This window comes from Gallinula chloropus (assembly GCF_964237585.1).
Source record: "Gallinula chloropus genome assembly, chromosome: 4".
NCBI classification, from domain to species: Eukaryota; Metazoa; Chordata; class Aves; order Gruiformes; family Rallidae; genus Gallinula; species Gallinula chloropus.
In genome coordinates this window covers 79,984,786-80,006,687 of record NC_140088.1, presented here as the reverse complement: position 1 = coordinate 80,006,687, position 21,902 = coordinate 79,984,786, and the positions used below count along the sequence as shown (strand labels likewise).

Below are 21,902 nucleotides of genomic sequence, written 5' to 3'. Positions count from 1 at the left end.
CTGTTGTTTTTCTTCCCCAAACAGCAGCATTATAGTTTTCAAAAGAAGTATTTGTTTTTTCTTTTCCCCTCTTCTTCATCAGTATTGTCCTTTCCATCACAAAGAATACTTGCTGTCCATGACAGAGTCTTGTTTTGTGTTTCTTTATAATACTAGTATGCATAGAATATATATGCTAAGCTTGACTGTAACATTTTTGTGGGCTTAAGATAATGCTTTATCCTTACTGAAGATATTTCTAGTAAAACAGTTGCTTTACCTAGCTGTGTTTGACATATATGCATTAAAAATAAAAATTAAAAAAGAAAGTATTTCTGAATTTGATGTTCTACGTGGATTTTTTGCCTCCCGACACTTGTTGAGTTGAATGTTGTAGACTGTCCACCTCAAAGCTCTTATTCAAATTTATGCAAATTTAAATTGTACAATAATTTAAAAGTTGAGCTACTTAATTAGACTACATTGTTGAGAAGATAAACAGTTCCAGTTGTACTGCACGAAACAATTACTGCACTGGAGTAATTTAATTTTGAATTTCCTTTCTGTAACCAGGATCAATGACTTTAACTGAAAACTAAGTGTAAATTAAAAAAAAAAGGTGGAAAAAGTGGAAAGAACTGCTAGCATAAAGAAAGCATTCTAAAGTAGTCCTGAGAAACTGCAGGAAAAAAAAAAAAAAGAAAAAAATTCTGGATAGTTTCTTTGCCTTGGGAGTTAATCAATCATTGAATCATAGAATGCTTTGGTTTGGAAAATGCCTCAAAGAGCGTCTAGTTCCAATTGCCTGCCATGGACAAGGACAACCTCATGAGACCAGGCTACTCAAAGCCCTATCCAACCTGGCCTTAAACTTCTCCAGTGATGGGACTTCCCTAACCTCTCTGAGCGGCCTGTGCCAGGGCATCACCACCCTCACAGCAAAAAATTTCTTCTGTGCTTGGATTTTAAGCAAGACTCATGGTCACAAACAGATCTGTCCCACAAAGTTCCCCATGCTTACTACAGTGTGGGGGTGTTGCAGAAAAACTCAATCAGGATATTCCATATTCCCAGGCAACGAAGCGACTCTTCCAACAGCAAAAGTTGGCTGCAATGCCAGTTTAAGTAGCAAATTTTTCTCAAAATGTGACCTCAGTGTGTTACACATGGCATGCAATTCTAAATGAGAGTATGGGACCAAGATACTAGAAAAACACCAATAGCACAGGTTTCCCAGTAAGTCAGTACGACTCCTCATTTTTTTGTAATTTAGGCTTTCAGAAATTGAGGCTAATTCTTTCTTGAATTACAATACCCAGAGGAGGATTCAGTAGCTGAACTTCTTTGCAGGTTTTACTGTCTTGTATATTCCATTATAAAACTGTCTATATCCTAATTACCATTTGATCAAGCTGTACACTTTCAGCAAGTCCTTACATCACAGACTTTCTGGTACTGCACAGAAATGAAACATGGATAAGCCAACTGTTTATGGTATTTGGACTTTTTAAACATAAGAGGGCATCATCAGCAGCAATTTCTGCCACTGTAGGGCAAGATAATTACAGAAGAATAGAACAAGAGGCAGTATTTTCTCAGGATTTTGATTACTGGCAATGGAAATGATAGCATCAGCAAATAACATAAAACTACAAAGAGATGTGGGTCTGTTAGTTGGGATTAGAATTAAAAGTGGCTTTCATATGGAGCAAAATGCTGAAATTCAATAGGTGTAAGAATAACATACTACATATTGGTACAAAAGTCACCTCCACAGATATGCAGTGAGAGCAGCTATTTTCCAAACCTCATTGACATTGCTGAGAACACTTGTGAAAATACCTCTACCATATTTTCTTTGGCATTTCTTTCAGAAAATTGATTTTGGTATACATAGGTTAGAAGTTTCACTTAATATTTTAATCCTTCCACCTGCCCCCCAGCTCTTATGGCAACATGCCTGGCTGGGACAGTCAGACTGTTCACAGCTTGGCTTTGGGGAGCTGGATGCAGAGTGCGAGGCAGGGCACCATGCATCTGGCTGCCCTCCATGTCTACAGGCAAACTGCTAAGGAATAGGAAGTCTAGTTTCCCCATCTGCCATGGATCAGCAGCTCTGGAGGATAGCTCTGAAACTATCCAGGCTGCAGGCAGCCTGACAATACCAGTAAATAAAATGTTCTAGGGATGATTTTCTCTTCTTGCGGTCATAGCTCACAACCAAATGGCTAAGCTCTCTTCTCACGAAATAGAGGCCTTTTCTGAGACTATCCCAGGGCTGTGCCACCCTCCTAGCTGTGTCCATGCACTGTGTGACAGGTGCTGCTCAGCACAGAGTAAAGCTGTGTGGTGGACACACTCACAAATAAGCAGTGTGGGCAAGTATGTGCCCTGGGCTTGCTCAATTTGCAGGAAGGGTAAAGCCTGTGAACCAAGTCAAGTTCATGGCTACCATCTGGCAGGGCAGGGACTGACAAGGACCACGACAGCAGGCAGCAGTGACCTGGTGATGTGTGTTCCCTCAGATGTCGACATTTCCAAGCCCTGAAGCCTGGTAGCAGTGCAACATGTTCACACAGTCAAGAGTTTTTGATTTAAAAGTCACATTAAGCACAATATAAACTCTGTTAGCGCATGCATCTACCTTTCCTCAGCAGAGACCTTTTGCTAGATCTTGTACATACATTTGTTCACATCAAAATGACACAGGCAAACAAGCTCAAAGCATGGATAACATTGGATAAACTGTTACCATACAGAAACAAAAACATGGTCCGTCCTTCCTAGAAAATGGCTCATTGAGTGGCCTCATTAGCTAAACCAACTACCTGCTGTATCCTCTGCAGAACATTTAACTTCCCCATTCCTAACACTCTACACCTCTCTCCTGAGTCTAAGCTGTGCATGGGTTTTGGTGACGGAAGGTGCTAGACAGAGTGAAAATCTCAGCCACGTACCACAGTTGTCTTCGTCGGCCCGATTCCCACAGTCATCCTCACCATTGCAGTGAAGCTGTTGGGGCAAACACTTTGTGATATTGCCACATGGAAAGTAGCCCAGGGGGCACCTTACCCCAGCTTCAGAAACATGATCTTCCAGAGAATCACAGATGACTAAAAAGAAACAGAAAGAATATGCACTCTTTAAGATGGGCTCTTAAATATCTTGAGATAATGCTTTTATAAATACTCATTTGCATTTGAATGTGAATATCAAGTGATAAATATATATTAGTTCATTGGACATGCAATTACAATAGTACATTAAGTACTTGTTAACTTGGCAAGAAACATTTATATCATCAGCTAATTAAAATTTGCTTTGATATAAAGTAAGCAGGTAATTCCTCTCCACACATCCTAGGAATAAGATGGAAATGCTAATCATACAAGACAAATGACCTAAGGACACTGCTTAAAAGGATTGTTTCGCTTTGCACTAGAAATTAATTTATTATAGCAATATACCAGATAGGCTCTGCAGATATGGATTATATTAATTTGTGCTGAAATTTTAGACCCAGATAAGTCCTCTTTATACAAAGTCAGAATTAAAAAATTTAAAGCCTATTCTAATTCTAAAGCTATTGCTAAATGTAAACTGAACAAGGATCAAAGAACAAGGAAAGTGAGATCATATCTGTGATGCAGTTTTGCTGCAGAACATTTGATGACAGAGGTACCATATTGGATCCTTTGGAAAAGTAGTCAACCTGGTCCAAAAAGATTGGAGATTTGTTTCAGAATCTACCAGTCTGAAGTTTAGCTACACAGATGCTGTTGAGTTAAGCTCATTGCTCATAGGAAGTAAGTTCACAGAATACAGGGAGTTCATTCAAGCAGTGCTGAGGGAAAGTAGAGGGATGCTGATGAGGGACTGCGGAGGCAGCTGGAGGGCTCTACCTGTCCTCTGTTCCTCAGCATCCAGTACTAAGGCAGCTTCCATTATCCACATTTGCAGATGAATGATGTCCCTCCAGTGCACCCAAGGGACAAATTCTGCCACCACCACTTTTTTTCAGGGTAAGTACAATTGGTCTACTACTTTTGTACCAGATTGCAGGGTGCCAGCTCAAATGTCTCATCACAAAGTCATCTTCTTCCCAGGAGCATATAACAGAGAGGGATTTAAATTACTCTAGAATGCAGCTTGTTCAGCCTCCAGTATATTGGAAATGAAGAAGAGCAGAACATTACCTAGTACTCTTCATGCTCCCAAGGGTCCAGTAAGCCTACCTCTGCAAAGGCCCACTAATTTAATTTCTCAAGTACTTTCAAAAAGGAGTATCACTTTCTAATTGACTTAGTATGCTGTTATAAAGAAAAATAAAAAATCCAATATGAATTACATTTTAAGTGTCTTTGCTCTTTTAGACCACTTGAAATGCTCTATGCACATGTCATTAGACGTGACGTGATGCTCCTTCAGATAGCATACTGTAATTTCTGAAATATGCAACTATTTTTCCAGGCTGCTTCCATAAGATGAAGTATATAACTTTTACACACCTTTCTCAGATTAACAAGGAATGTGCTATTACAAATCTGACTTTTGTCCTGATTTCTTCTCAGTTAATGGAATAACCTGAAATTCAATCAAGTATTTCAGATCCATAGAAACGTCTTCTGGAAGAACTCTTACATGTTAAGGGCCTGGAGCATCTCCCCTATGAGGAAAGGCTGAGTGAGCTGGGTCTGTTCAGCCTAGAGAAAAGAAGACTAAGGGGGGATCTTATTAATGATTATAAATATCTTAAGCATGGGATACATGGAGAAACATGTATGGCCAGCCCCTTTTCAGTGGTCGGTGGAGACAGGACAAGGGTCAATGGCTGCAAGTTAGAGTATAGGAAGTATAAGAAGTTCCACACCAACATGGGGAAGAACTTTTACACAGTGAGGGTGACAGAGCACTGGAACAGGCTGCCCAGGGAGGTTGTGGAGTCTCCATGTCTGGAGATATTCAAGACTCGTCTGCATGTCTGCCTGTGCAGTATGAGCTAGGGAGCTGCTTTGGCAGGGGGGTTGGACCCGATGATCTCTCAAGGTCCCCTTCAAACCCCTATGATTCTATGATTCTGTGAAACCCTTGACAATGTTTACAACACTTGGAATTTTAAATGTAGGCACATTATTTGGAGGAAATTCCGAGATAAATATTCTGTTATTTCCATAGGCACAGAATTGTTTTTGCTGTCAAAATCATCCTACAAAGCGCATATATTCCTGCTAAGAATCACCATATTAATTTATTTGTTATTTGTTTTTATCCACAATTGTATAAGCCATGCAATTGATCAGAAAAGATATTGCTTTAGGTTCTTATCTCGCCTATATATTGGCACCAAAGATAAGGATATATTCCAATCCCAGGGTGAATTCACTCTTGCACGTTGTTCAAAAAACCCCTCTGCTGTTTTGTGCTTTGTCTTTATACTGAACATTATGTTTAATCTGTTGCACCCAAAAACAAGTAGAAAAAAAATTAAGAAAAATATTACAGAGGCGCATGCAAATAGAATACATATACTACCTAGTGTCTAAAGCATCTTGCTGGAAAAGAAAACACAGACAGCTGAGAGTCCCTTAAGTGCAGTTATTTAACAATCTGAACAACTACTGAGACACGTGGTAAAGGCAACAATATGGAAAAATCAAACATAAATTAAACCAAAACAAGCCAACACCTTATACTTTTTCAAGCCTTTTTCCTGACGCACTGGAGACAATTTCAGACCGAGCTGAAATTTGTGCTTAATAGTGCTGATCTCCAGGTAGCTTAAATTCCAAATAATGGCCTTTGTCTTCTCACAGTATCATTCAATAGATTCTCACATTTCCCAGAAAATATTAATTAGTCAAACAGTACTAATGCCTTAACTAATTAATGATTTTACTTTCTGCCACAGTTTAGAAATTATTCTTTATGAAAGAATACATAATCCCTCCCTGTGTTTAATGCTCTGCAAATTTATATAGCCTTAATTATATTGATTCTGAATCTCTGCATTACTGATTTTGTGCTATGTTGGATTATTCTGCCATGGAAATATCTGCCTGGGAAAGAAGATAACAAGGCAACAACTTTATCCTAGTTAAATCACTGATAGCACTGGTCTTTGTCCATTGACTTGTTTAACATCACTTTGTTTATGCAAAAAAAAAAAAAAGAAAAGAAAAAAAGTGACAGAAGTTTGGAGCTCATGGATCCCAGGAGATTTATGAATGGAAAACCCCAACCTTCCGTGGGAATATTTGGAAAAACTGACAAAGGTAGTCAGGAGATAAGACAGTAAAATCTGTTGTAAAATGCTAGATAACATTGAAATGATTCTTGTTTGGATTAAAGAAATTAAAACTTTCTTTTATGAGGAAAATAGATAAGGTAATGCTACAACCACAACAAAACCCCTATACTACTTCTTTTGTAAATACAAACCATCTTGACGATGGAGTTTATCATGCCAAGATAATGCTCTCTTATGCTCTTTTTGCTATGCAATATTAAAGATTCCAACTTTTCTGTCTCTTATTGATTTTCCACTGTGACAAAATTGAGCCATGCTTTTAAGCTGATGTCCTTCAGAGAGATGGTAAACAGTGTGGTACGCTAATAGATAAAGGAAGACTAAGAGTTGTTAAACTATGTATAAAGAATTTGTATAAAGAACTTTGTATGTTTCATATATATGTTATACAATGCATTTGTATTTATGCATTGCATATGTATATATGAATAAAGAACTTTGTATATCTCGTATAAAGAACAACCTCTAGCTTTTCTAATGACCTACAGGTAATTTCACGCGTTGCAGCCATACTGCACTAGCAATTAAGTTTTTCTTCAGAATGGTCAGAGTAAACATTAAAATATTTGGAGTGTTTCTAGAACAAATAGAAAAGAAATATGTGAGCTGTTATCAGTACAAATGGCAAACAAACACACATGCCTGTTTTTGACAGGATGTCTGCCATCCCATTACAGAGCAATGTTCTACCGGGTAATACACGCTCGTCTTTCTGCAAATTAAATATTTCTGACTGCTACATTCTTCATCCCCCGATTCTTCTCAAACAAGAACTTATGTCATATACCTTTTAAGCTCATCTAGACCTACGGCTTCCAGGCACTTATTGCCAAGTCTGACATCTATGACCTTTCCTCAGCTTGCAGAAAGTGCTACCCTTTAAAATACAAGACTAATTTACCACTGTTTTACTTTTTTAAAGGAATAAGCAAGGTTTGGCTTGTCATCTGGTTTAAGGTGGTAATGCTCTTTCCTCTGTCATACAGTCACAGAATAACTGGGGAAAGAATACAACAGCTCTCTTCAAGCTCTCATAGAGGGAAGAGGAGATGCATTTAGGACAACCGAGGACAACATATTCCCAGGAGAATACAGCTTTCCTCACAAGTTAAATTGATTCATCAAGCTCACTATTTTTTGCACATTGTTCGAAAAATGGCAAAAAAGATATTTGAAAACAGATTGCTGGGTCACAAACGCTGTTTGAGAAACCAAATAAGGGACATGTGCAATAGAAGAATATGAACTGAACAGTTACACATAGCTCCCGAAAGACGAGTGAATATGACTTCATAAAGGAAACAATACTGGGTTGATTAGACAGAAATCTAAGCTAATCAAAGCAGCATGACTCACTGGTTGGTACTTGTTAATGATGTCAGCCTCAATCGTATCACATGTAGTTTCAAATATTGTAATATCAGAAAAATAGTTTTTGTACTTTCAAAAATTTGAATCACATGAAGACCCATTACCATGAGTATGGAGTGACTCTCAAATTCCAAACAAGCTAATACATTTTTCTTCTCTTGAAATAAGTTATCAGTTTGAAAGTGCAGAAGAAATCCAGCTACTTTTACAAAGGAGTCCTTAGATGATGAGGTCCGAGGAATGAAGAACCCACCCTGTACAATGGGAAGCTGGTTTACCTACAAAAGCACAATTTTTTTCAGAGACCAATGCAGACTTGGTGCAGCTTTTTCTCCCTTCTCACCCATAACCTATTTTAGTTGCTGTACTTCTAGACACAGTGAGAAATGAGTTAGAGCAAGAGAGGACTGAAAATTTTCTTTTGAAATGGTTGTTTTGAACAGAACATTTTCTTCAACTAACACAGAAAGAATCAACGAAGAAAATATTAAAGTTGAAATCAATTTTGCCCATCATTTGTGCTAGCCTGAATGCTTCAAGATGACAGTAGATTAAAAAATTCCTCTTCTGCTGAAAGGTCTTTGAAGAGCATGCGAACTGATTTTGAGAAACCTTTAACGTATGAGAAGACCTCATAGGCTTGTAACCTTTACTTTAAAAAGCAAATCATCAGAACAAGGCTACAAAAAAGTTTATAACTATGAATTCATTTCACTTAAAAGATGGTTAATTAATGATTGACAAAGAATAGAACTGACAAGTGGTTGATCACCAAATGGCAGGAAAAACCCCACTACAAAGAACATGAGATCTTCCAGTGACCTTAGTTTTGTTTTTTCGTTTTGTTTTGTTTTGGTTTGGTTTTTTTTTTTTGTTTTGTTTTTTTAAATAATAGTTTCCTTGGATCTTTCCATTACAAAAATATAAGTGAAAGATATTTAATTGACTCTTACATTAGTTTTTTTGGTTTTGTTCTGAGTTTTTCAGCTTCTTCCCACTTAACAAGGGAAGTTTTTAGCAATTTATGATAGAGACTCTGATGAAGTTAGTCCAGAGCATTTCAAAGTAGAAATATGAATTTAATTTTTATATGTTCTTTAACTTATTACAGGTTTATCAGTGGGAATGTAGTTTTATTGGCATGTGATTTTATAAAGACTCTCCTAAACCCAATACTTCTTCTAGGAAAAGCTTTCTAGAACATGTATTGGGAATCCTACACCATCAAAATGATTTTCATTAACATTTAAAAACTGTCTGTAAGTAACATATTGAAAATAGTTTCTAGTTTCATACAAGAATAAAACCCAGTTTATGTACAATGGCGTAACCCCTTAGGCAAAACTGGTAGACCAAGATGCCCTGCTCTAGTGTCAGTAGATACTTTAGCATTAATCCTTGAGGCAAAGCAGCGGTGGCTTAAAAGATTTAAACACTCGTGCAGGATCTCCACAAGAGTATAACTAAACAATTATCATTACATTGCCTTGTCTGTAATTTGCTCCTCTGCTCCACTGCGAATTGTTCAGCTCTGATGTCTATAGCAATTTCTAAATACCTGTATAACGTACACATCCTGTTTACAATTTTCAATTCTATTTAGAATCCCAAATGGTTGCAACAGTTTAATGTCTAGCACACTAACATTTATTTATATTTGGGCTGTTGTACCAGAATTACATTTTCAAGTTTTAACATATTACATTTATCTTTACTTAACCATATTAGATGTCACTGTAGGGATATGTAGTGATTGAACTACACATAGAAGTTTATGACTGACAAAGTGTTTCCTTTCATTAAGCAGAATATAGTCCAAAGTGTTTTAGTACAAATAATGCATATATTATGACAGTTTATATTACATATCAATCTGGTCATTAGCTTGGATTTTAATTTCATATGGACCTTTATTTCTTGCTGTGGTTTTCACAATTTCAGAAGCATTTTTGAAAGCAGAAAATTTGCTTTATCTTTCGGAAAATATAGACTCCAATCTCATAACAACATTACTAAAGTTAGTTATCAGTTATGCCACAGATAATTCAGTATAATTAATCCAGTTATAGCTCTGGAAGATCCTCTTTGTATAACTGCCAGATAAAATCCACTCCAGGGCCAGAAACAGCAATTCAGACTGGTCACATGGCACCTTGCCAGAGGATTTGGCTCCTATACCTTTTATTAATTTGTCTTTTTGTTCTACTTACACAGAATTTAGAATGAAAATATTCTGGTATACAGAAAGAGCTAAAAGAATATTATTTGAAGAAGCCCCAATATGTAATACAATGCTTTTTTGCTGGAAAGTCAAATTTTGTAGGGCATTCACAGGGGATAAGGGTTCAGCACAATGCCTACCAAAGACAGAAATTAAGGAGCGGAGACAAACCTTTCTTTCATTCCTCTTTCCCTTTTCATCCCCTCCCCAAATATACAGAATTTAAATGATAGGACTGTTACTTCTGGTTAGAAATAATTTCATATGTCCATATTCTGACATGATTTCCGGTAAAGAATACATTTGAGGCTTTCCTTTGCCCTAGAGTTGTTTTGCATCAGTGTAACTCTTTCAGTTTCACTAATTTCTCTTTCACGCTGATGCAATGTCAAGTCTAAAGCTGGATACACGAAGCTCTATAGTTTTGTTTGGGTGGCATTAGATAGAAAAATGAAGTCACCAATGTAAACAGGTTAAAAGTACTGTGATAGTCAGTTCCACCCTGCCTGGGAAGCCTGGACAAGGCAAAGACTAACCATCAAAATAAAGGAAAACTTTCCTCCCAGGAGCTGATTTCTCCTCATAACCACTGAGGAATGTGCTTTGACCGGCTCTTCAAGCCCCAAAGATAAATCTGTTTCAAATAATTATTTTTTTCCCTCCTTTGGAACACCATGTTTGTAAGAGTTAATGATTTAAAGACATGTATAAGAGAAAAAAATAATCTCTGAAGCTGAACACCAGGAATGGCATTTTTGATGCTTTATAATTTCAGGGGGAAAAATGTTTATTTTTTAGTAGTGTTTGCCATATATCTTTTTTTTTATTTTTTTTCAGCTCAGTATAAGGCTGATGATTTTTTTTTTATTTTTAATCTGAGCAATCAAATAATTAAAAAATGTACTTTAGCCAAGAGGATGAAAGACAGATGGCTATCAATAAATTAGTGTCCCTCAAGCAACAACCATTTGCCTCATCTGGATAACTAGCATTCTGAATTTGAATACACAATGTCAGTAATTAGAGATTACAGTATAGAAATTCACTTTGGACTTGTTGCTTTGCACAAGTTGACCCAGTCAGCCATATTTAATGTAAGCAAAAGTGAAACATTGATTAATGAAAACTGAATTATTTAAACTGACAAACAACAGACATTTGTAACATCTCAAGTTTCCATAAAGAAAAGGCATATTCAAGTGACTTTCATGACACAATACCAGATACAGGAGGGGAGATGCTGTACACATGCATTCATTCCGGGAAGTAAAAGAACTCTAGGACACCAGTGAAAAAAATAAAAATGTACTTTGAGCAAAGCCCTAGGAGAAAGCTACATTGAAAAAGAGGATGAAAATATAAAGGCAATGAACAAGGAAATTACTTGCTGACATTCCGATTGCAGGACCTCCTGAGAATATATTATTTGTAAATGAGCAGAATAGCAAAGAACTATGTGACTATCATTAACTTCTCAGAACAGAAAAACATCTAAAAGATCAAAAAACTTTGCCCAACTTTTCTTAGGTCAAAAAAGGTAAAACAGTCTTCCTTTTTTTTTTAGTTCTCCTTCTTCTTTTCCTCCTTCTCTTCCCCCCCTCCCCCCAACTAAAAATTGCTTTACTTAGCTGTAACTTCTTTCATACCAAGTATTTCCCTGCCACCCCCATCACAAAAGCATACCAAAGGCTGGTAGAATGAACATCCTGCAATGGTGATGATAGAAAAAAGATTTGAGAAATCCAGCCCGACCACAGACTGAGGAAAAGAACCTGAAGGGGTGCAGTGGGAGATTTCCCCCACCCCTTCTTTTGTCATGTTCTTTTGCTCTTTAGACTTATTTTTGCTACAGGGTCACTCAAACTAAGCAAGCTGCCCATCAGCCCCAGTTTCAGAAGCCACAATGTATTTCCTCTTCTCTGAACTAACATGATCTTAAATAAATCCTTGTAAAACACTTTCAGGTAAGCTTTTGCTATCTAAGACTCTAGAAAGAGAAATGGAAACAAAGTGGTTTGAGTACACAAAGTATTTGAAATATGAAGCATAATTTGTTTTGTTTTCTTTCATTGTGCCTTTTATTAAAGGCTAAAAGGATTTTAATAATAGTTCTTACAACAGAACTAAGCCAGAATCATTTAAAATGAAGCTCTGAAGCAAGCTTAAGATTAATTTTGTAACAATAAAAATGTATTATTTCTTGGTAAGCCTGAGACAGGATTATCTGAAACATTTTATTTATTCACATACTTTTGTTACTAAGAACCACTTATAATTATTAAGTATTTAAATTTAATTTAGAGCTAGAAGTTCAGATTTGGGAGGTTGCTGTGCCCTGTGAATCTATGAGATTCCACCCTCATTAGGTATTAAAAAAATGGAATAATATATTGTTCTGTTTTGAAGTAAAATAATTTGAAGGGATTTTAGAGAATTTTTCCTCTAAGAGCTCATGGGACTATTTTGTGAAAAATCAGTTTACAGACACCGTGTTTAAATAAATTATTCTGGGATTCTGACTCAAGGATATTTGGTTCAATTTAAAAATCACAATTTTTCCTATCTCTACTACATTTTACTATGAGTAAACATAACTCACCGCTCTAAATGGTTGCACTCCAGTTAAAGTGCCATAAACCAGAAATTATCTCAAGATAATAGGATTTCTGACTTCCTTAAAGCGAATAATGTCAGCTGGTTGAACCATGATCAGAGACATCTGGCTTACTGCTTCTTTTGCAGATCATACAATAACGGGCATGCAGATTAAGATTGATAGATTTTAAGATTATAACTTTTAGATTGTATGCAATTATTAATGTACATAAAGAAATGTTGCATTAGCAGCATGTAGGCGTAAGTTATCTGGATGTTCATTTTTCCCAACCAAGTTAGAAAATATAAGGAGAAATTATGTTCAGAAATTTGTCTCCATTTTAGATAGTTTGGCTAAACAACACACACATATGGATTACTGATGGATTTCACCTCCACATAGGCTGTAGTTCCTCCTGCTCTTCCTTTTGTCCCTACTCCAGCTAAGCCAACATATGATGACGCCCATTCCTGACACTGTTTTCTCCTTGCCAGCACAAATGAAAGCACTGTCTGTGAAACATGGTTTAAGAGTCCAGCTATCACAATCCAACTCCACCATGGCACATGAGGCAGGATGCAGAGCTGGAAGGAGGAGAAGTTTCATCTGACAGTGATCTGCTGCATCACCCTAGGCCTGCAACACCTTTCTGTGAGGTCTCTGTTCACTCTGCATCTGACTTGCTGACAGAGGCAGTGGATTTTTCAGGGCAAGCCATGCAAAAGAGTGCCTAGAAAAATATAGCTCTGGTCTCAGTGGGGTATTGTAAGAATCTGCTGAGATAGCCACGTTATGACAGTGGAAAGGAGACGACTGAGAAGAGTATCGGAACACAGCTTTTACCAAGGCTCTAAAAGTTACCTAGCCAAAGGCTTTCTCAGACATCCCAAATCACACACAACAGCATGCAAAAGGACATTTATGATGTAAAGTCAATGTGCCCATGTACCTCTATTGTCTATCATATCAATGACAGTACTTTCTTCTTTTTTAACCACAAGATCCTTACTTTATTTCACCTATAAATTACCCCTTAGTCTACCAAGTGAAATGTATTAGATACTCAGGACTTAATGCTTCCCTACATAAACCTCACAGGATGTTATTGAGAATAAATCTTAAAACTTCACATCAGAAATGGAGAATTTATGTTATGATAATGTGTTCCAGTGAAGGGTTAATACCTAAATAGAGTCTTCTGTATTACCAGACATCAAAACCTAGATGCCTTTTTTTGTTTGTTTGAATAGATTGAATAAGATTATCATTTCAGAATAACACATTTGGAACTTACAAGATCACATCCCAGTACTTGAAGCAGTTGTTGACATGATTGATTATTTAAAAGTATTTATTACATTCTCCAAAGATGCACATCCCTAAATACAAGAATTGTTTCTCTGGGCAAGAAATCAATCTGTTCAGGAGGTGATGTGAATATGTAAAATAATATATAAATAAAAGATTTAAAAAAAGAAAAAATGAAAATAAAATGAAATAGTGATAATACCTAAAAATATATAGGTAGGCATGCTAGAGAAATAATGAGTACTTTTTTTCTAAAACATATTAGGAAAAAGAGAAACCTCATGTGACGTGAGTCTTATGAGTGCATAAAAGCCCAACTATTAAATACTTTTTTCTGATACCTATTTGGAAAGAAGGTGATTGTATTCTTTCTGCATGATGTTGAAAATCTGAATATAAAGCACCATTTCTAAATGAAAACATTTTCAAACCAGCCATAACAGGAATTTGAAAGGAATTAGTTGAGAAGCACTTTGAAAATAATTATATGACACATTTTGAAATACATAGACAATACCAAAAGAAGTAGAAGCTTGCAGTGTTATTTTAATACTAGAAAGGAATGACAGTTTTTGTAAGTCAGTGTCTGTAGTTCCTAGGTAAGACAACATAACACTTTATTCACAAGTTTTAACATGGAATTCAAGACCAGGAAATGACAGGGAGTGTACTGTCATGGTAGATGGTCCCTCTCGAATAAACCTTCTTGAAAAGTGCAGATCAACTTTGTCATCTGTATTACTATTAACTTCTCCAGACTAACCAAGGCATTTGACCTACCCTCATATGACTTTTAAATTCATTAATTCCTTTTTCCCCACACGGTGCAAACTCTCACTTAACTATGTTGTGACCAAAACTTAAGTTTCATGAAAGGATGCTGTTCTTACTAGCTGATTTCAAAGATAAGCCGGTCTATTGCTATGTCATCTATTTTTAGATCTCTTCTGTAAATTTCACTGAAAAACAAAGTAAAAAAAACCCAACCACCTCACAAAACAAACATGAAAAAGTATATTTGGCTAAATAAAAAAATACCACCACCATGTTTCTAAGCACTGTGCCAGTTTCACCATGTTCAGCACAACAAGTGATGGGAAAAGTAGACTCTTGTCCCAGGTCAAGGCAGTGCTTTTATTTTCTCTGCAGAACAGAAGAGTAAGAGGCAGTGTTCACCTGCTCTGACAGATCTAGGCACATCTTTGACTTCACAGTCTCTGTCACTCTTAGGGCCGTAGTGGCACTTGCTCCCATCTGGAGGAAAGAATTACTTGGCTGAATAAGCATCATTACCAAATAGAGCCTCGGGATTGCTACATGGTACACTGGTGGAACACGATGACCTGTGTCATTACAGGACTGAATGATTTAATGTCCTTTCTGGATAAACTCTGCTAAGTGATCTTATGCGCACAAGTCCCACAAGATCAGCTTGGGTCCTGCTGGGCTCCCCCTCCCGACCACCTGGCCACCCTGTTCTCCTGACATCAGGTAAAGAAGGACAACTTGGCCTCCCAGGACCGGTTCTCCCAACAGGCCACTGCTGCATGCTGGATGCCTCAGAAGCATTGAAGACAACACAGCAGGCAGCTAGAATAATGTTGTGTACGGCTTCTTTGCATACACACAGTCACTTCTAAATATCACGTGGTGTTGTATTGTTTTGGCTATCAGACAATTTCCAAACAGTCTCTTGTTTTTCCCCTATGGTATGAAATGCCAGTTATCAGCAGCGTACATTTAAATTCGGTCACCTACCTTTAAATTTCATTTATTTCTTCAAGCGCACCTCTGTATAACACTATATGCATTTTACCCACACTTTGATTAGTCTTCTAAGCATCCTACTGCTTAGTCTGTGGTCTAACCACTTACAAGTTGCAATATTAAATTCCTTATTACTTCAATCAGTACAGCTACAATAATTAGACTTCCCATTCTTAAATCCTCACAGATTGCTTAGATTACAGTTTAGAATATGTCATTATTGCTCAGACGGGGAGCTGAGACATTAACATATGCATGACAAGTGTTCCTGCTAATTTTAGTATCCTACTTTCAGAATCAGCTTCATGGATTAGTTGAAGCACAGCTTCAGTGGCAGCTGTGAAACGAACACTGCCATGTCAGGACTACCGAGCCAAAAAACTAGAAAACCTGCCATTCAATTATTATCCATTTATGAAGCATTTAGAGCATTACTGTCTGGGGTAAGAAACAGGAAAAGAAATTGGTTTTCCACTGCAGAGTTCAGTTGCCTTCATCAAATGGCCATCACTTTGTAATCCCCAGCCTCATTCACAATTTATCCTTTGCAGCAAATAAGGGGTCACACAGACAACACAATTCACTATATGTTTCTGATTAATTCTTTGCCGTACATGAAGCACAAGCTCTTGTGAAGCTATTGCATGAGGAAAACATAATAGGTACACATAAGACAAATCATGACTGCATCCTTTATCTTGATTCCTAAGCAATGAGTTTGCAAAATTAATAGTGTTTCTGATATAGGTAACATTTGAAAATATTAAAAGAGAAAAGAAATTTTCCCTTGACATTTCAGAACATGTCACCCTGTGGTGTCATTTCAGAACCTTGGGCTCTTCAGATTTTTTCTGTCTGAGATTGTGGGGGGATCTGGTAGCATTAAGTACTGAGCAGAGGGTGTTACACAGCAGGAGGAGACATTTTGCAAGGACAGTAAGAATCAGGACAATATTCAGCTTCCTTCCAGCTTTGTTGCACAGTGCTCACCTTGCCAAACAGCACTTTTTTCTACTCAGCTTCATCATTTCCTCACCCTGGCTGCTTACCTCGCTTCCATTCTTTCTTTGCCTAATAACTACCTGCTTCCCAACCTTGCCTCTTCCTAGCCACATAGGGTCCTAGTTCTGGTCTTACCATCCTCTCACCTCATTCTTCACGTGCTCTCATCTCTCAGAGCTCCTTGTCCTCCTTTGATTCATTGTTGCTTGCTGGCTCCCTCTCACTCATCCCTTTCCTCAGTCTTTATTCTATCAGACCAATGTTCTTTCTGATTTCCATTTCTAAGTATGTTAGACTTTTCCCTCACCTCTCTGCTCCAGCATCCCACCTTCTTTTCCCTTCAGCTGCTACTTTCAGTCTTCTTGCTCAATCCTTCCCAATACATTTTCACCTCCTGTATTTTCCCAGACACAACCAATACGACTTCCTGATCCTCCAGCGTCCTACACCTCCTTTCCTTGAATCAGTCATCTCAAAGTCTGATTTGATGGATTCAAAGCATGGGACATACAGCACCAACAGGAAACACTTGCCAAGATCAATGGTGGCAGCTGTTCTGACGACATTGGTCTCCAGCATCCAGGAACATCCATTAGAGATGGTTGATTTTTTACACTGCTTCAACTGGGCTTGAACAGGTTCATTAGCTGTAGCAGGGTGGCCTGTCAGAGGACACTCTCCTAGACTCAGTAATTTTGCAGAGGAAGACTGCAGAAACCCTTAAGCATCTAAGAAAAGGCATTGCTTAACACAAGATCCCCAGAATCATTCAGCAGAGGCAAAGCACCAATTTCTCACTTTCTGAAAAACTGATAATATTTTGGTAAAGTTTTTCTTGCCTTTTTGCTTGAGGTGGGAAAAAAAAAAGGCCACATCACATGTAAAATTTCAGAGCAAATGGATCAAGCCTGGTAGAGTTGCTATAAGGAGTCAGAACAGGTTTGGAGGCTGGGTACCCTCGAGTGCCACGTTGATGGAGAGCTGAAAGCAGCCTTGTCTGTGCAGCAGTTGCATGCAGAGCAGCCCATGCAGAAGACCATGATCTAAGTTTCAGAGCTTCAATTTATCATTGTGTAGACTTTTCACTACCCTTTAACTGGTATTAGAGGAAGATGATTTCCCAAGGAAAATCTTCTGCAAAGATATTATTTTCTCTGTCGTACACACAGATATACAAGCAGTGAATTATTTTTCTAGCCACAGTGAAGGCAATCAGACTGAGGCCCACGGTAAAAAAGAAAGAAAAGAAATAACCAGAAATTATTACTACACAATGAATTATTTAAGTTTGTGCATAGGATGAAGTGATTTCACTTTCTTATTTACAAATCTGGAGGGGATCTTAAAATTTGCTACAAAACATGCAAACAAGAGCACTATCATGCACAACCATAAAGTTGCACTTCTTCAAATAATTTGGGATGGTCTTTTTCCCACATTTGATAGAAATCTTTTGGCACAAGAGAGCTTAGCCTTGAAAACAGCTGTCACGTGCATGCAGCACCAGAAGGGCCAAGAAGTTTCAGACAGTTTTAATAAAGTCTTCCTTGGAATTTTGAAGTGACAGTAAAGGAAGGACAAAAGAAAAAAAAAATACAGCGGAAGAACAGAAAGAGGTGAGGGAAGGGGAACTGCAGACATAAGTAGAAATAGGATTTGAAAACTTCAGGTAAGGGCACAGAACATACAGGGTTAAAGTAATAACCATCACAATTGTTTTCCACGAGGAGCCTGCCAAATCCCTTCTGGAATTCACTTTGAATAGTTTTAGATACTAATGTTCTCCTGTTTTTCTTAATGATTGATAAATGAATTGTTTGTGGGACTGTCATTTAGCCAAAGTCCAGGAGGTCAAAATAGTTCTGGACCCCAGAAAGCTAATCAAAGTGATCCTAAAGTCATATGCACACTACGGTTGCTGCAGTGATTACAGTTGATTATTTTACTAAAAGAGAAGATGCAGCAGCAGCCAGTGCAACACCAGCCACATGCCCAAGCAACTTGCCAGCTTTGCAAGGGGGGTGAGCCACCAAGGCAGATGTTTGTCCTGGCTACTCATTCAATAATGCCAGTTCCATCACTACGGTTGGAAACTCACTTTTCTCCATGTTACCATTGATGCTGTTGCACTGCTGAAAACTATGGATGCTGCTTTGTTTTCAAAGAAACACTCTACCTGATATAGAATATTCCACATGGGAAAAGAAGTCAGGCTGTTGCCAACAGATGCTGGTGAATAAAAAGCTATGTAGTTTGATAATTTGTATTTTGGAAGGAAAGGTTTTCACATAAAAAGATTTAATGAAGAACTTGAAGGAAGAGAGTGAAATAGAAGAGCTATTGTAGTTACTTGTGTGCAGCTTTAGCTGTTGAATGGAAAACTACGCAGGTGTAAATTGAATTGATATGGATGGTTCAAGCAAGAGTAGTTTTTGTACAATAGATATTTCTCATTGTACTTTTTAAGAATTAGGAGCACCTGTGAGATGTAGAAATAATAATTTTAAAACTCCACAACTGAACTACTAGCAGTCCATAAACAAGAAATCCAATTTCTAAGCACAACTATACTTACTTTAGGAGTGTTTATTTTAATATCAGCTAGTTTAAAGACATGGGCTAAGCTTAAATCCACTGGGTGGATGAGCTCAGGAAACTTGCAGATCTATGTGGCTATAATTCAGATTGCCAGCTACCACTCTGAAAAGCAGTGTAGCTACATGTCCTGGTTCAAACCACAACTCTGTAAACTGAGCAAAGTTAGAAGCAACATTAACTAGGAACTCATTTTGCTACAAAATAAAGCAGAGTTGTGCTTTAATCTGTGCCTGTGCTGCTTCTCTCTAACAATCTAGATGAGCCATGTGGGTTTTTTCATAAGTGTTATATACACTATATGTGATGAGCAAATAAACACCTAAAAAGGTAATGGCTGTTATTAACTCTTATACTAGATGATCTGTAGTCATTCACAGTCCTCATCTGCTATCCTATTTTGCAATAAACCTTGACACATTTCAGTAGTTTTTATAAATTCCACAGCTGAGATGAATTTAAGACAGCAGAAATTATACCAACAATGATTTGCACATTTTGTGTAAATGTTTCAAATGTTTAAACAGCTTACTCTCTTGGTATAGAAAACAGCAATTTGAAATCCTTTAGCTTTTGTTCTGCATTCCTTGAAGTACTACTACCTTTAACCACTGGGTTATTGCTCATGGATAACATGGTTGCACACGAAGACGGACTTTGCTACTGGGCTCGATAAGATCTCATTATCATAGCCTGTTTAATTCCAAATACATTAATATCACTGGGTTTTTTTCCATGCTTGCATATTATGCATTCCTCCAAAACATAGAAGAACTGCTTAGAGTTTGTTCACAGGTTTAACTAAGCTTTGCAACTGTAAAAATAACTGTTAAGTGGAGCTTTATTTCACAAACTCCTAATGGGGGCAATATCCTCTATGAATCTTATGTTAGGCAGCATAGTATGCACACATAAACCCAAAAAGGTTTAATTGAAAAACAGGAGAGAGACCGAGCGATTGTTCTATAGAGAAGAAGGCAGCAGAATTAATTCTTATGCTCCTATTATTTATTGCAAAGGGTAACTATTTCATCTAAAAATTAATAAAAAGTTATTTTAGCATTGTCACAGTGCAACAAAGAGTATTTTTAATATAAAAATTACAACTAAATAAAATCATAATCATTAGGAAAATCCAACGGATAAATCAGTATTAATATCAGCAGCTTCACAAGGAAGGCTTTACCCGAGTTGAAAGCAGTACTTACAAGCAGGGCTCTCGAACAGAATGAAGAAAACATTACTAAAAGTAAGCAGAAGGCCAGGTGTAGCTCCCACCACGCTGAACAGACTTGTGTCTGAAGGAAACTTAAATTTAATTCAGCCTCCATCTCACATGCTATGCTGCCTACCATGCTGAATCAGACTGTAAAAATTCCTGTTACCTGAACACAATCTACTTTTCCAGAGCTACCAGTTCTGGAAGCACTGCACAGTACCACTGCTAACCACTAAACTGAGCCTAAAATGTGGATTTCAAGGCATCTGAAATAAGTCCGTTTATCTGTACCTTCATTAAATATTTACAGCAAGTATTTATGCAATGTTTAAACTGTTTCTTGCTTTTTAATTTCAGCTCATAACTATTAATAGTAACTCTCAAAGCATTAAATGCATAAATATCTGGTCCTTGCATGTAGCTAGTAACCTTGAGAGACTGCATTACACTTAAATTCTATCAGAGGATAATTGCTACGAAGAACTAAAAACCAACACCCAGATAGAGTTTTTAAAAGTTTATCAGGCATCTGCTTTACAGTGGTCAAAGCAAGAAAAAAGGCAGATACACTTACCCTTGGTACCAATAAGTAAAAACATATAGAAGCAGCACTTGGATGTCATATCTGTCCTTCAGCAATTCAACGAATAAAGTCAGTGAACGTTGTCTCTTAAATTGCACAGCAGCCAGCACGCTGCTCACACGCTCTGCTTCTGACAGCCTTCAGCAGAGCACGAAGCGAGCTCTCTTCTCTCCCCTGCCTTCCTTACTCTCCTTTGCACTAGGTCTCCCTCTCTCCCCCGTCTGTGGCACATACACACGTGAAAGTTTCCGGCAGCACACCGGCTCCTCAGGCTCTCCCTCACAGAACAGGGTCTGCTCTGCAGCAGGCAAAGGCTGGGATGTGCACGGACACGGGTCTGTCCCAAGCAAAGCTGGTGCTGCACAAACAGCCAGGTCCAGAGCACTGCCACCAGTTGTCCAATTATTTTTTTCCTTTTTTCCTTTTTTTTTTATTCCCCTTCTTCCCCCCTTTCTTCAGTCGCAAAACTGCAAGGGGCCTGAAAAATGCAGGTTTATTTCAGCAAATATGTTTAAAACAAAACATTTGCTATAGTTTAGATGAAAACTGGACTTTTCTCAAGTAAGGGGAAGTGAAATTTATAAACACAGCCCCTCTGTAACAATCCAGCCACTCACTGAAATACAGAAAAATGCACAATGTAATTTATTTCCAATAACAGCATGTCACTATTTTTGCACATTAACCACTCTTTGTGACTAATGCTAAAGAAAACAATCTGAAAGAGCAAAGAGGGATGTTCAGAAACACGTACTGCATGGGAATAAGATTTTTCACTGATTCTCTCCTGATTTAAATTCTTTGAGGCATTTCTCTCTGGCCCTTGGCTTTACTGTTACCAGTAGATCATGGTATACTTGACCACATATACAGTTACATGGTTAAAAATATTTTTTTATAACGTGAAAGCTAACAATCATCAGCACAGAAAGCTGTATTTCAAAGTGAATCAGT

At 37.5% G+C, this 21,902-nt stretch overlaps 1 protein-coding gene across 1 annotated transcript in view; it reads right to left on the bottom strand.

Moving 5' to 3' along the window:
- Positions 1–20,988, bottom strand: part of RXFP1 (relaxin family peptide receptor 1) — a gene marked incomplete at both ends in the record, with an annotated part of 46,455 nt that extends 25,467 nt beyond the window's left edge. The window contains 2 exons of the mRNA XM_084263721.1: positions 2,937–3,092; positions 20,940–20,988. Coding sequence (XP_084119847.1) covers positions 2,937–3,092; positions 20,940–20,988 — 205 coding nt within the window. The remainder of the gene's footprint in view (positions 1–2,936; positions 3,093–20,939) is intronic.
- Between the last annotated feature and the right edge of the window lie 914 nt (positions 20,989–21,902).